The sequence below is a fragment of the Pholis gunnellus genome, assembly GCF_910591455.1.
Source record: "Pholis gunnellus genome assembly, chromosome: 5".
NCBI classification, from domain to species: Eukaryota; Metazoa; Chordata; class Actinopteri; order Perciformes; family Pholidae; genus Pholis; species Pholis gunnellus.
The window spans coordinates 5,016,895-5,032,587 of NC_136531.1; the positions used below are offsets into that span (position 1 = coordinate 5,016,895).

Genomic DNA, 15,693 nt, shown 5'->3' on the forward strand with positions numbered 1-15,693 from the left:
AGGCTGTTCACACAGAAGTGTCTTAAAGCGACAGCTGGGCGGCTCTCGGAAAATTCCCAAACAGGCGTTATTTGGATAAACTGACCACACATTGTGAATCTAAGCGGTTACTTTCTCGCCTGAAAACATATCAGAAATTAATAAAGTGACACATTAACAGCTTTTAGCCCTAACAGCCGGTATCAAGGCACCCAGACGCAATGCATTGTGGGGCAGTGCAGTATGTGCAGTAAGCTGATGTCTCATAAGAAATTCCTGCAAATTGAATATATTTCCCTAGTACACAAAATCCACACACTATGCAGTGAGAATTCTCTACACTCCATACTTTTACGCCATATATAGTATAAATAGTATGTTTCGCAATTTAAAAAAAACAGCCTTTGTCAGTTTTTTCACCATTATTCATGTAATGTATCACTTACTTTCTAATGAAACAACACGGATGACAAGAAAATTACTTTTTTACTTCTTGTTCCAAGATTGTTTTCTTTCAGTTTTCACAGACCCTCCTCCTCATTCTGCTGACTTTGTGTAGTAATTGTGGTAAAGGTAGAAGCTGATGGAGGACTAAAGCACATCAGCTCAACATTACCACTGATAATCATACTGCCACCGCCAACATGTCTGCCAACGTTACCGCCAACGTTACCACTGTTGATCACACGACCATTGGTGGCGACTGGGGCCCAAGGAGCGTCGTTACCAGCTGCACCATTAGCAGACAATTGCTGACCAGTTGGAAGTCCGTGAGCAGACGAGGAGGTTCCACGTGGACGAGCTGCTGCTCCCTCTGGGAAATAAATATCAAGACACAGAGTCAGTAAGAGACACAATTTCTAACATCTTACTCACGGTGTCGTGCCGGTGCGGGCTCTCCAGATGGCTCGTGGCAATTCGATTACAGCTCTTCAAGCTCTTCATGCCAAGATAAAACTTAAATTTAGCTAAATCATTGTCACTCAGGTCCTCCAGAGTCTCCAAGAGCAGTTGTGGCACCAGCATCTCTATATAATCACTGAACAGGTATAAAGAGGGGGAGCGGGGGGGGATTAGTGATGTTATGGAATGAGAGTTAAGGTTCTGGTGGTAATTGCGCTTCAGCATTGCTGTCTTGGGAAACCACGTCTCTGAAAACGTAAGCTTTTCACAAGTTCATAAAAACTGCTCTGTTTTCAAAAAGAAATGTAGCATTAAAAGGGTAATATCAACCCTCAAAAGAATGGAGGACGGGTATCATGTGCATTTTTATAAAGATTTATATTAACTGATATATAATTGGAAGACAAAATGAAATTTTTAAAAGATTTAACAAGAAGTTAACGACACGTTTCAATTTGACAATTAGAAGGACAATTGCTTTTTCAATTTGCTTTTCCATTTTCTCGTTGCTTTTCCAATTGGAACTTTTTAAGTTTATTTGTAATTTCTTTCAATAATCGTTCTCGCTATTGGCCATTTAAACATCAATTAATAGAATTTCTTGATGGATTAATTCAGCTATAGTATATTTAGAGTAAACTGTCAAATTAGATATCAGTTAATCAAATACATGTTAACTATTTATGTGACATATGTGGTCCTCATATTAAAGCAAGGATGCTTCAGTTAGGGTTAGATCAGGGTTAGGGTTAGATGATAATACTTCTAATATTCGTAATTCTGATATTTTACTTGTAATTAAGTATTTTTACTGTGTAAAAATCAACAGTATTTCTACTTTTACCTAAAGGGCCCTCTTCCACGTAAGGCCATGTTGCTTTTCCATGTTTCTACAGTAGCCCAGAACGGACAAACACCGACTGTTACCTAAAGGTTAGTTCTTCAACACGGCTTTGCACTCGGCGGCTCAAGTTACCGCAGTCTCACGAAGAGAGTTCAGCTGGTTGCCATCTGCAACCGCACCGCTAGATGGCGCCAAACTGTCCCTTTAATTAAAGGATCTGAGTCGTCCTTCACATAAACACAATCGTCTTATCCATTGATAATATAAAAATATTGATCATAGCAGCTCTAAGGAGATATATGAAATGGAAACATGTAGATACAAGGTTTAAACTGGACAACGACTTGTTTAGCAATACGTTAGAGGTGAGAAATCATCTGCTTTGCCTTCGAAAAAGCCCCTACACCAGCCCATCTGTGTGTAACCACACACACGCACGCACGCACGCACGCACACACACACACACACACACACACACACACACACACACACACACACACACACACACACTGGTGCCCTCTGTGCTGCAGCTCTACACTGCATTATTCTTGACCCTCCCTTCCTTCCTCTCTTGATTTACTAACAGAGAACGCCCATGGTGGGTTTCAGAGGCCAAAGCAAAGCTATCGCAACGATCATCAGCTTCAGACACACACAAGCAAAAGAAAAAAAGAAAAAAAAAGCACATGCATACACACCCACACTCACATAAAAACCTGAAGTTCCCCATGTTTTCTCAGAAGACTTAGGCCGTTACTGCCAGCATCACACAGACAGCGACTTATATATATTATATATACATATATATAGAGATATATTTTGAGCCAGGGAACCCGATGAAGGATGTGTGCATCTGGACGGCCAATCGCGCTTCTGCTGTGTTGCCTGATCAGCTCAGGTGAGTGATATGACAGCTCGATGGTACAATGAGATGAAACAGTCAGCGCAGAGAGCATGAGACCGACTGGTAGTTTGAAAAAGTACCGTTTTTTTGGGGGCTTGTGATCCCTCAGTAAATTCGGCTGTGAGTGATGCAGTTACAACAGGTTGTGAATGTCACTGAAGCTCAACCAAACAGTGATTTATACGTGTCAGATTGTGGCGTTTTTAAACATTTACAGAGCATTAAAGAGGTCTTCTGTTTCACTGTCTTAACTTGTGGTCACTCAACTTCTTTGTAGAAACACTGTAGTTGAGTTTGGGAACCCCAGGTAGAGGATCGCCATTTAATCTGTAGTACATGTACAGTATATGTCAATATGGTGCTAAGTAATATACTTATTTTGATGTATTTGTACTTGGCGTCTTCACAAAAATGAGTTGAATGATGAAATGATTAACAGATGAAATAACCTCATAAAGTAGATTCAAAGATTAGTAGAGTATTGAAATGCTGATTAAATGTTAATGCATCAATGATGATAACAATCCAACATTTGAATAACCCTCTGAAAGTATCCTTTCTTTTTTTTATACTCAAAATATAATTTTAGCTACCAATGCTTTTACTTGAACATTTTGAATGCAGATGTAATATTGTTACTTACTTACTACCTCAGTGGAGGATCGCAGTGCTTCTTCCATCACTGAATAGTGAGCAGGAAAAATAGTTTCACTTTGATTTTTGACTTTTATATCGGCTCTAAAGACGTAACCTGGCAGTTGTCTTGTGCCACTCATTTTTCAGACTGGCATGTGGGAAACATGACTAACACATTTTTGGCAGCCGGTATGCCGACACCCACTCCAGAGCGCTACTGTGAGTGAGGTCATCTGATAGGCAGCAGAACAACCTCGGGGTTCAGTGGAACAATGGTCATAGAAAAGAGGAGCGAGTTCTTTGACTTGGGCAGGGTGTCCTTCCTTCCTCAGAGGAACACACTGGGTGTATTCAGCGCGCTACGAAACAATGGTTCACAATAGATCAGCTAAAAAAGAGTATTATTTCACGAGATGGCAAAATTCAATTGACCCTTGCCTGTATTGTGTAAAGACGGGGGAAATGAGTTCATACAGACGACATGAGGAGAAGCAGAGATTCTTATCTGTGATGAACACAACAGATACATAAATATATATATATAGATATATATATCTATATATATATCTATATATATACCTTTTAGAGTCAGATCAGCTCCAATGTATTTTATATCTACTTAGTTTAGATGATTAAAGATGATGAAATGTGTATTCTTTGAGAAAAATAACCTTTTCCTGTAGTGTCTATCATAAACATGACTGTAGTGAAACTCTTCCACTTCACAATGATGAGCATTGAAGCTATATTTATTCATAAAGTGACTCATTGTGTCTTTCTTCCTCTCCCTGACCACTCCCGTGACCTCAGCTACCTCCTCCCCTGTTTTCACACCTGCTCCACCTCTTCCATCGCAAATTCGACCTCCCTCCCCGTCTCCGACAATCCTCCCATCTCCACCCTCTCCTTCTCTCAGTGAGTCTGAGACAACAGGAGACGTCGGCTGCCCTCTGACGCTGTCTCCCTCCACTCTGGTGGTCAGGTATGTCGGGAGTAGCTGGTGTTTGTTTCAGTGAGGTACGGTGGCTCAGAAGTTAAAAGGGTTCTGTGTCTTTCTTTGCTTCATTTCAATAGAGTCTCAGGGGTGGAGGAGATTTACACACATCATTTGCGCCAAAGTAATGAGACAAATTATAAAACAAGGGTGTTTTAAACATGTTACCCTGAGAGCACTGGACTCCCTACATGGATACGTTTCTGGTTCACCTTTTTCCCCAGTCCCTTTATACCACCCCTCTTCTACTCTGCCATTTATCTGCGCTTGTTTGGAAGCTGATGCACATTTAAACAAGTGTTAAAGAAAACGGAGAAAAGCCAAGCAACGCAGACAAATTAAAATAATTTGACTTTTGCCCAATTGTGCACAAATGCAGACGCTAAAAGTCAAGCAAACATAAAAAGAAGCATGCTCCTACTTTGATAGCATGCACTCATTTTGTATTTGCGTTAGCACTGACCTCACTGAGCGTACCGTTACCCTGTTTCTGTGTAAATCTGTCAACTAACTGTGTCAACTCTCCTGTCACAGGTTCGGAGATCCAGTCACAGCGAACTGCTCTGTCTCAAGGATTGGCTTTTCTTTTCTTGGTTGGGTAGTCTCACTGGTAGGGGAATGAATGCTCTCTAATATGTGACTTGAAAACCCTGTTAGCTTAACCCTCAACCTACCGACATATTTAACATTCAAGGACTACAGACTGGGCTCCCCAAGAATAAACTACTGTAAGAAACAACAGTTATTGCAAAATGTTTAGTGTGGGATACTTTAAATTAAGACCCATGGCAAACATTTGATATATTCTATCTATTAAAACTGTATAGGTTGCAATTGGAGGCTTTAAACTGGGGTCCCCCAGAACCCCTAAACATTGGTATTTTAAAAAAACCACAGCCCAACAACATCCAGAGCCTTCAGCATCTCAGTGTGAATATCATCCAACCCAACACCTCTCTGCTTCGGAGTTTTTGAAGGCTTCCCTAATTTCCAGATTAAGGCGCCGAGTCTTTCAACTTTGCCTCCTCCACTCAGCAGTTTCTCGAAATTCAACAATGTCCCCAATCAAGGTCTTTAGTCGAAGGTCCTCTTTTACGCCATTATTTTTCGTAGGTATAGCTACGAATGCTGGAGGACACCAGCTGGCCGCCCCACATGGTAACATTATATTGAAGCCACCATTGGAACAGAATCCTAATAGCTTTGTGATCTTTTGCAACTCTAGGCAGCTCCTGATCCCACGATGGATCGGTTTCTGGTCTGGCGTGTTGACAGGATGACTGACTGGAGCATCAGGCCTACGTGCTACGCACTATCTGATCAGGCGGGGCAGTGCGACATTCATCTCCCTCTAACAGTCTACAGTGTGTTAATACATTCCTCTTTCTGACGTGTTAGAAAAAGAATCCTTTTTCCTCTTTTTGTTTTATATGTTGATTTGTCTCCACAGAACCTCCAGATAATGTGTCCATCAGCTTTGTTAACCACACTGGGCCGATGTTTGAGGGTCAGCAGTACACTCTGCAGTGTACAGTAGAGGACGTGGCTCCTGTTGAAAACCTCACTGTGACCTTCTACAGAGGACGGACAGTACTGGGTCAACAACAGTCCAACATCAACGACACAAAGAAACCAGTGACTGACATCTTCTCTTTAAACATCACCCCCAGTAAAGAGGACGATGGAGTCCAGTACTGGTGTGAAGCAAAGCTAGAACTGGGACCTGATGGACCACAGCTCCCTCCAGTGGTGACGTCACAAAAGATCACCACCACCGTCCTCTGTGAGTTTGTATCATTTTTACATCTAAAGGCTTTTACACACCAGGGGTGTGACCAATAAACGACACGAAAACGCTTTTTAAAAAAGGCTTTTATTGTGAAAGGATAAGAAGTGGATCTGGTCTGCACTGCCTTTGTCAAGGTTGAAAGGAGTAATTTGCCATCTACGTTCGGATTGCAAAGCCTCTGTGCCCGTTTTTTTTTTCGTGGTGCAAAACCTCATGACAAAAAACTGTTGGAAAAACTTCTTCTCAAACATCTTTGAGAAGTCTTTTCATCTTTTTAATATCCCACGTCCTCTCACCCAATTCCTTCTGTGAAACATATATCCATCTTGCTTTTCGATCAACCGTCTTTCCCTCATGCTGACTTATCTTTTCTCTCAGTTGGTCCACAGCTCGTGTGTCCTACAGAGCTGCAGGTGAGAGAGGGGGAGAGACTCAGCTGTGAGGTGAGAGGAAACCCTCAGCCGTTAGTCACGTGGTTCAGAGATGGACAGGTGGTTGCCCTGCCCACTCACTCAAGCAGAACGGATGCTGGGAAATACACAGCCTTTGCAGAAGGACATCTCGGACAGAGAAACTTCACAGTGGAGGTGGTGGTCCTTCCCGGCAGTGGTATGTTTACGTTATCAGTCCCATTGTTCTTTAAATTGCTTGTTTAAACTCGTCTTCCTTCCTGAATTTCTGAGAAATGTTGCTTTGCTCCGTTATCTTGCATGATCAAAAGAGGATTTGAGTAAAAATAAGTAAGAATTCCTGTATTGGTTGAATTAATTTGTCTCTTCCTCTTTCCAGGAACTACAAACAGCTGTAATGAACATTTCCTGTTGGCCGTCTTACTGATTCAGATGATTAACTGGCTGTAAAACCTCAAAACAAGTCAACATGAGCTGGGATTCTTCTTTCCACGCTTTCTGGATGAGCGGCTCCTGCCGCGAGAAACGTCCGTCAGGGACGACTCGTCGTTTTGTCTCTCTCTTCATTTGTTCAAGTGGCTCCGTTTTGTATTAGGGTCTTACTTTGCAACTTCATTTTCAACATCTCAAGTCCCATAAGAAGCAGATGAAGTTCTCTTTTTGGGAGCTTCTGCCCAGGTACATTTTCTTACAGCAGGTTAATAAACTGGCCTCTTTGTAATCTGCACAAAACTTCACTTTCATATCTTCCAGACTGGAAGCTGCTCTAGAAAGAAATCAACAGTCATGTACAATGTAATGATCAACGGCCATGCTGTTACAGGTCTGCTTCCTTGCCAGAGGATGTTTATGGACGGTTTGCATCCTTTGCCAAACAATGTTTCAGTCTCCGTCCTGTGTACATATGTTCAATTTTCTGTAGTATAAAGAAACACCAAAGTAAGGTGTCTACATTTTTTTAACAATGCAAAGCACCTGGGGCCGTATTCATGGGGTTTACTAAAACAAAGAGTTGATCCTGAAGAAATTCTAAGAGGATTCTTACAGTTGAGACAAGATCCTGGTAAATAGAGGTTATTCAGAAAGCATATTATCCCTTTAGAGAACTCTTCAGGTGAAGGAAGGAGGACTGAAGAGTTTCTAAAGCAGAGGAGAAAATGGTGGAAAAACAAAAAGGAGAAACATTCTCCGAACGCTGAATGACGGAGTTAATACGATCTTAATGGAGTTAATCACTCCTATAATATATATATATATATATATATATAAATTAAAAAATCCATTGGGTGTTCTGCATCAACACTTAAACTTAAAGCTCAGGATGGCTCAGTTGCACCGACTCGAAGAAAAATGGCTACACAACATGTAAGCTTTTAATATTTATTTATTCAAAGTAAATCATTCACAAATACAAGTCAGCGAAAGGCTCGTTATCACAGCGGATTCTTCAGATGTTTCCCACTCTGATCAGAAACATAACGAGTGAGTCGTCAGTTCATTGGTATAAGTGCCACTTCTCCCTTCATGGGTCAAAACCACAAGAATTAACTCTTTTCTCAGATGACACACTCGTCCAAACAGAGGACATGACGGCACAGCTTTGACAGAGAACCACAACTTGACAGATTAATATTAGCTCATTAATATTAGCTCATTGACTTTTGCTGGTAGCTCATTTCCACAGCCGATTCTGGTATCGTAACTCCTGTGTCCAGTCCATCGCCAAGGAAACTGCTGCCAGAAACAAAAGAACAATGCATACAAGACTTATTTTCTATGTTCAAGACAACAAAACAAAATACTTGGGTTGCACTTTGGCACCAAAGTAAAAACATGCATCCTTCAGCCACTTTGATTGTTATGTCATCTTAAAAAATAAAAAAACACTATTGATGGTAATTTAGCTGTTAGTCAGATTCATGCTTTATTACAACATTTTATAATATAAATGTTGAAAAATCAAAATTCACTGACTGGCTTTTTCATGAGCTTTCAAAAAATCTAATCTAAGCAGGGAAATATAGGTTTGTGTTTGATCGGCATGGACTTAAAGTCAGGACATCTGCTGTTTGGCTTGGAATCGATTCATTTTTCTTTATGGAGGTGCAAGACTTAAACCAACGGAGTTTCGGAGTTTTAAACACTCTGCCAAATTCAAAGTGAATAACTGTAAGATCACCCAAAGTTTCAACTACAAAATATAAATGAATAAAACGTACCGTGTGTAAATCTGCACCGTCATTGGGTAGTAATGTCCTCGTCATCAGAGATGATCTGCACATGGCTAGCATCCATGTGCCTGGCAACCTGCAGCAAACGGGGCAAAACAACATGACACACCCCGCTCATTGGGAAACCGACTGGGCTGGACTGAGGAGGAGGAGGAGGAGGAAGAGGAGAAAGAAAAGGAGGACTTTTGTTGTCCACCCCAAAGCTCCAGTGCTGAACTGAACGTTTGTATTTCGCAACAGCTGCTGCTATGAGCTCCTGGGAAACGGAGAAAGGTTGCTCCCGAGCCAGCACTTGATCGGCGAGGAGATCCAGAAGCGACCGAGTTGGAGCAGATGTGACGTTGACCAGAGGTTTGTCCGCCTTCACGGGTGTAGAGGAACCAGCATCCACTGCCACCTCGCCCGTTTTACCCTCAACTCTGGCTTCCTTCTTCTCAGTGCCGAGCGACGTCGAGTTGTTATTTGAGCTCACGATAACGACGTCGTCGGCCTCTTGGGGGAGTCCTTTCAGTGGCGGCGGCCCCTGGAGAACGCTGCAGCCGTCAGACGTAGCGTGAGGGCCACCGACAGACGGCTGCTTCTTCTCAGGCCGAGCCCTCTTTACTCTGACAAGACACGTGAGACATCAAGTAGAATCGCTTTTGGACATCCTTTTAAAAACAGAAAACTAACAAATTGACTTCTCATGGGAGCTTTTAACTGCTTCTAGACAGGCTGGTCTCATCCAGCATTCGTAGCTATAACAACGAAAAAGATTGCCCTGCAATTCGTAAATATTCCAAATTAATTTGTATGTTACCAACGTAATCATAAACAACTACCAGTGAGCTTTTATTCTCTGTGTTAAAAGAGAAGTCGATGTTTTCACGGCACTTCCGTAGTTATTTTAACCCAAACAACCATCTTTTCCTAAACCTCACTAAGTAGTTATGTGGCCTAAAGCCAACCGAGTGATTTCCTTTGAAGACGGAAATTCATTTTGAAAAGGCCGTAGTCTTGACACGTGTTGCTGGCTTTCGCAGGAAAACATACGGAAATTATTAACTTTTCGTAAGATTTCATACAAACCGTGGTTTAAAGATACGTTCTAGGAATTCACACAAATAAAAGGAAAAAAAAAAAAATGTGTAGGTGGAGCTCAACCTCATTGTACTCACGGTAATGACGTAAAGAGGCTCAACAGTTTCCTGCTCTCCCTGATCAGCACCCTGAAGAAACACATGTTGAGTAAGGACGTGTCTGCATGTACAATCAGTACAGAAGTATTTTTAAAAACTATGAAAAATCTGGGTTATACAAGTGACGGTGTGAAGTTGCACCAGTGCCACATACCTGGATTGCATCCACCCCTTTGGCCAGAGCGGTTGGACCTCATTGTCTAACATGGTCTTCAGGTGGTGCTCCGTCTCCTGACTCCCTTTCCCTTCCTTGTTATACCTCTCCATTCTCACCCTTAACACCTCACACAAGCTCCCCCTGTAGGAGAGGAAATGTGATCAAATAGGCAGAAAGTAAATGCGGCATAATGTGCACTTAAGTGTTACTTAAACATGAAAAAAAATGACCATAAATTACTCACCGCGTGTTCTCTTGGAAGAACACTTTCATGAGACTTGGATTTTACTTCACAAGTTGTAAGTTAGTTTGTGAACCGATGTCTTGAAATAGTTTTGCTGTTAACGCGTGGAAGAACTATCTCTTGCGACGGTAACATGAGACGAGTAATTGATATACAAACGGTCGTTTTGTGGGTGAAGTATTCCTTTAAACAGCATTTCAAAGGATCTTTGTCATATCTGACCTGATCTCTTCGTTCCATTTGAACGACTTCTTTGGACCGCCTCTTCTCCCACCTTTCTCCTCCACACTGTCCTCTGGGCCAACATTCACCTTCTGCTTCCCGTCTTTCTCCTCCTCTGTGGCCCTGACATGGACAGGAGGAGAATCCAAGATATATACACACATCTCCAATGAGCCCAAACCCTATTTGAAAAGAGACGTATATGCACTGCACTAAATTATGGATCCAGCAATTCTTGGATATTAGCTGAACAGAAATGTTTATAGGGAAACAAATAAGTTTTTGACATTTCAAACGTCACAGATGATTCCAATAAGATCTATAAAATAAACGCCTTAAGAGGGTGTAACGGCTTTGATTGAAGCAAGATCAGTAGATTTTACATATAGTTAATAAAAGATCAAAGTGAATGCATTCACAGCCACCTGTTGTGGATCCTCTGTTGGTCCGGTTATGTATAGTTTTATAGCAGGTATTCCACCACTCGTTTTTGGCCAACTCAATTCACGTTAGCATTTCTACACCTTTAACGTCACGTCAATCAGTATGAAAGAATGGACTTCTGTAAAACAACTCCCTACATTGTTGTTTTTAAATTGTATTCATTATTTATGATACGTTTCCATACCAATTACACAAGATACATGCTGATGAACTTACTTTAAAGCCTTGACCTGCTCATACACTTGGCAGTTTTCGTTGAAACACGCTATCTGCTGGGGCATATCTCTGCCGATGGCCTCCTTCAGTTTCTGCATGGGATAGTCCACATCGGGGAGCTCCTCCTTGTCAGCGTGAATATTCAAGAAGCGAGTCACACACGGACAGAAACCATGAACAACCCGTAAGACCCGTGACAAACATTCAACAAGCTCACCGTGTGCGCGAGAAACAGTTTCTTTACGCGTTTGAGGAGCGTGTCTCTGCTGCAGGGCAGGAAGGACGACAGGTGCGTGTACACCTTGGAGCGCAGCTGGACACCCTGCTCCCGACACTGCACCTCGATACTGGATCAAGAAAATGGGGAGAGAGCTGAAACCGTGTTTGATATTACAATGGACAGCTAAAAGCAAAGAACACGTACATGAGTCACAGCATGGTTATAACCTAGATGGTCTGATTTGTGAGCACACGGGCCTGTCGTCCATGAGATGCACACTTCCTTCGGCGTGGCGATACAGTGGGCGGGTGTAGTTCGGTAGACAGAAAATAGTTCCTACATGAAACTGCTCACAAGGTCTGTGGAGTGTCTTGAGTAACCGGGTCATTATTTCTAGAGAGAGATGTTGCTGTTGAGTTTTTCAAATGCATTTCTTTGAGCTAGAGTGCCATCTAGTCCCATTATATTGGAGAGAGAAAGCAGACATCTCGACGACTCAAACCCAAACTATCTAGATTAGTGAACAGCTCTAAGAGGAAAAATATGCATTGTTGATTTTGAAGTCTGTATTGAAGAGTCTACAGGAATGCAAGCGACTCTGTGAGGGTATGTTAACGCCAATGTCAGCATGCTCACAAAGGCAATGCCGACATCCGGATGGCTAGCAGGTAATGTTTACCATGTTCAGCATTAGATCTTTGAGTATTTGCTTCGTTTGTGTTGTTCCATAACTCACTCTAGCAGGACCAAGTTGATTTCCGGAGTGAAGAACTTGAGTTTCGACTCTCCCTCCGACGTCTTGGCAACCTGAAACATTAGTGCACGTCAGCCGTGCATCCATCATGCACTTGTTCAACTGCAACTGATCTGTCAAACACAAGCACACAGAGTATGCTTGGCTTCAGCATACAAGTAACAAAACGCATCTTACCGCCATGAGTCTTCGTATGCTGTCTTCCAGTCGCGGGGGAAGTCCCTCTGGCAGCGGGACGCACTGATGAGTTGAGGTAGAGCTGCTTTGTGACGAGACCTGGATTTGCTCTGATTGAGGCTTCAGCTGCAAGTTGGTCTCCAGGTTTGGAGGTTGGACTTGAGGGGCGGCATCGGGCAGGGTCGGATCGTCCGCTTTGGACCTGAAAGGCTGCGTCTCGGCTGCAGGTTGTGGCGCCATCTTTGGTGACGAAGTCTGTTCGGTGACATCTAATAAAGAGTCTAAATCGATATCGAAATCCACCGCGTTGGCCGCTTGGATAAGTGTGTGGTCATTGGTTGAGCCAATTAAACTGAGGAGCGGGTCAGTCAACCCCGACCCTCCGCCCCCGCCTGCGTCTGCCGGACACAGAGGGATGGTGGTGGCGCCCATGATGGCAGCACTCTTCTGATTAGCTTTCTCCGTCTTCTGACGCTCCTTCTCCTTCTCCCTTTGAAACTTCTTCAACATGCTGGTGACGCTCAATGTGCCGGCAGTCCTTTTCTTCTTTTTCTTCCTCATCTCGTCGTCCGGTCCGATTTCGGACAAAATGCTGCAAGATAAGACACGTTACGCCTATGAGAGAATCTGATTAAATGTACTAGCCTCAGAGTCTGGCTCTATAGAGGAGTGGAAACACCTTTGGTCAGCCTCACCTTGAGTTGGGATCCACATTTCTTATGATCGCTCCACCTTCTCTGCAGCGCTTCTTCTTCTTCCGTCCTCCATTGACGCTACTTTTCTAAAAATTAAAATGTGTTGGAAACTTCAGTACAAAGAACAGTTTTGGCAAAACAGTCACTTATGAAACCGCATTGAAAAATGTCTTCTTAAACTGAAATCTGCTCGCAGAGAACAACAAAACATCCATTTCAATGCTTTCCATGTTTTAGTCCCAGATGCACTTCTTACTTTTGAGAGCTCGAGTGTTTCCTCTTCGGTTGAGAGGTCCTCAGTCTCAGAAGCCGGGCGGAAGTGCAGCATGCCCACATTTACATAGAATCCACCAAATTTGGTTGTGATGGAGGCCGGCACAAATTCGTCGTACTACAGAGACCAGCCAGAAGTAATGTTATAATTTCATCCAAATATATTTAGTCAATTAGAAAGATATTAAAATGAATATGCCACGGAAGAGGTTGAGACAGATTGATGGACCTCTAAACATCCAAATTGGGAACAAATATGAACAGAGCAAACACATTTATGAGTCAAAAATCCTTATAACTATCGTAAAAACAAAAAGGCCTAGATATATCAAAACTGTCTTCAAAGATGCAGATATAGAAAATACACTATGGGGGTTTCAAATGTGTGACGCACAGCCTCAGAGTTGTCAATGAAGGAATCCTCTTCATCATAACCGAATCCGATATCAATCAAGTCCTGAATGCGGTCCTCCTTCTTCTTAGGTTTACCACCCTGCAAAGAGAGGATGCAAAATACTGTTGTGCTGTTTGTAAATTACACCATTCTGATTTGAGTTTAGTTTACTCAGCCAGATAGTCAGTAGTCCAATTCAAACTAACGTTACAGTTTCAAAAAGGGACCCCAGTCTTCATTATATTTACCAATAATGCAGGTTTGCAAAAATAAAGAAATAAAGGGTACTCACATATTTCTTTTCAAACTTCTTTGAAATAGCAGCAACCTCATCGTTGTCCCTTTTTTCTTCCTCTTTAAATCTGCTCACTGGGACTTTTCCTTTTGTGTGGTTGATCTAAAAACCATTACAAAATAATAATAAACAGTTCTGTGTCATAATGTCGCCCATTTAGCTGAGCATACAGTGACAATGTGCAGCAAACATCTTGGACAGACTGTCAGTGTCACAGGATGAACAAAGGTGATCGTCACCCATCATTGGAAAAGGCAGCTGGTGCAAAACAACTCGACAGAAAAGGCAAAATAATAAAAGTAATATTGAATGTTCCAATACAATAATATATGAATTGCAAAAGGATTATTTTTTTTTTTTAAAAGGACTAAAACAGCATATGGCATTTTAAGTTAGTGAGAATCACTCAGTAAATAGTCAAACAATGACAAACACCAATCATAAGTGTCTTAAAATGTCCTATCAGTATTCGCATTATCATCAATCATGATATTGATCTGACCTGAACAAAGATACAAAATATAAAACAGCAAGGGGTCTTTTACAGCTGTAACCCACAATTGTTTGTAAATGATTGAAAACAGTTATTGATAAAAGTCCAGTCATGACCCCTTCATTTTATTTTAATTCAAGATGTGAGATTACCTGTGGATTGATTTGTTATTTTTTGTTGTAGCCAGATTATTACATTGCAGTCCAGGCCGTTAAAACAATCAATTAACTTGTTTAAATTCGGATAAAAATCCCACCTTGTTGTCAACGAGCTGACTGTAGCTGAACTCCGGAAAGCTCCTCTCATCGGCCTCAAATAACGCGAGCTCCAGCCGGACTGTGCCGGTGTCGGGGGCGCCGCCTGAACCGTCGCCTTTCTGCAGGTCACCTGACGGAGGCTTCTGGTCCGATGCCGGTCCGTCAGGGGACGAAGGTCCATAACCACAGGACAACGTCGTCAACTGAACCCTCCGCGACTCAGCCATCACAGCTGACCACAGGCTTCCCCGGTGTGCGTTTGAACGAGGCTTCAAGGGCCTAATTAAGTAGAAATAGATGCAGGTGTGCTCGAGTCACGTCGTTGAGCACGTGCTCAGCTGCGTCACATCTACTCTGGACACCGCTGAAAACTTGATATGTCAGTTATACAGGCCGAGCTCTGATATACCTTATATATCTTTATAGTTCTTCTTTACATTAATAAAACACATTTAAATGTTTACTTTTCTTCCTCCTTTACATTTGATAATAAAATTAAAATGACTCAAAGAAACGTTTTCCACTTAACTGACGCTGACTATAGGAATCTTTGACATGTATTGACTCAGCAGCAAGCAGCAGGTAGCTTATTTTAACACAAACACAGGAAATGTGAAACAGCTAGCATGTGACCCGTAACCAAAATACCTGTACCTCTAAAACTCACCAACAATTTCATTCTGGTTTTGTTTCAACAAAAACCGAAGAGAGAGAAAAGAACCCGACAACAAGTTGTTATGTGGCAGACGTTCTCTTGGCCTTAGCTTCCTAAAGTCTTGGTTGTCTGGCAACCGCTTAGAGCTAAGAGTACTCTGGCACATAAATAACCCACTAAACATCATGAAATGTCGTTTCTTTACACTTCGATTTGTGTTTCAATTAAACAAACTATATAACATGAGCTATATGTGCCGGAAGGTGTTTTTTGTTGTTTTTTTACATTTCAACAGAGCCAATAATTACATTTCCTGTGTTTCCAGTCCT

At 42.1% G+C, this 15,693-nt stretch overlaps 2 protein-coding genes across 2 annotated transcripts in view; one reads left to right on the forward strand and one right to left on the reverse strand.

The window, feature by feature from the left end:
• Positions 1 to 3,430: 3,430 nt before the first annotated feature.
• Positions 3,431 to 7,454, forward strand: LOC306696327 (intercellular adhesion molecule 1-like; the record flags this gene model as incomplete). The annotated part of the gene is made up of 7 exons (XM_079159912.1): positions 3,431 to 3,485; positions 4,077 to 4,248; positions 4,795 to 4,870; positions 5,486 to 5,624; positions 5,711 to 6,043; positions 6,428 to 6,658; positions 6,839 to 7,454. 7 exons carry the CDS (start codon positions 3,431 to 3,433, stop codon positions 6,907 to 6,909), a joined length of 1,077 nt encoding a protein of 358 aa, XP_079016038.1. The 3' UTR covers positions 6,910 to 7,454.
• The window catches only part of LOC306695482 (ubinuclein-1-like), a 70,305-nt gene continuing 62,060 nt past the window's right edge, over positions 7,449 to 15,693 (reverse strand). The window contains exons 4-17 of the mRNA XM_079158736.1: positions 14,709 to 14,988; positions 13,957 to 14,061; positions 13,665 to 13,763; positions 13,254 to 13,388; positions 12,998 to 13,083; positions 12,303 to 12,894; positions 12,108 to 12,178; positions 11,369 to 11,498; positions 11,152 to 11,276; positions 10,492 to 10,614; positions 10,023 to 10,166; positions 9,848 to 9,898; positions 8,679 to 9,295; positions 7,449 to 8,193 (exon numbers count right to left, since the gene is read on the reverse strand). Of these exons, the coding sequence (XP_079014862.1) occupies positions 8,698 to 9,295; positions 9,848 to 9,898; positions 10,023 to 10,166; positions 10,492 to 10,614; positions 11,152 to 11,276; positions 11,369 to 11,498; positions 12,108 to 12,178; positions 12,303 to 12,894; positions 12,998 to 13,083; positions 13,254 to 13,388; positions 13,665 to 13,763; positions 13,957 to 14,061; positions 14,709 to 14,936 (2,487 nt within the window). The 5' untranslated portion in view covers positions 14,937 to 14,988 and the 3' untranslated portion in view covers positions 7,449 to 8,193; positions 8,679 to 8,697. The remainder of the gene's footprint in view (positions 8,194 to 8,678; positions 9,296 to 9,847; positions 9,899 to 10,022; positions 10,167 to 10,491; positions 10,615 to 11,151; positions 11,277 to 11,368; positions 11,499 to 12,107; positions 12,179 to 12,302; positions 12,895 to 12,997; positions 13,084 to 13,253; positions 13,389 to 13,664; positions 13,764 to 13,956; positions 14,062 to 14,708; positions 14,989 to 15,693) is intronic.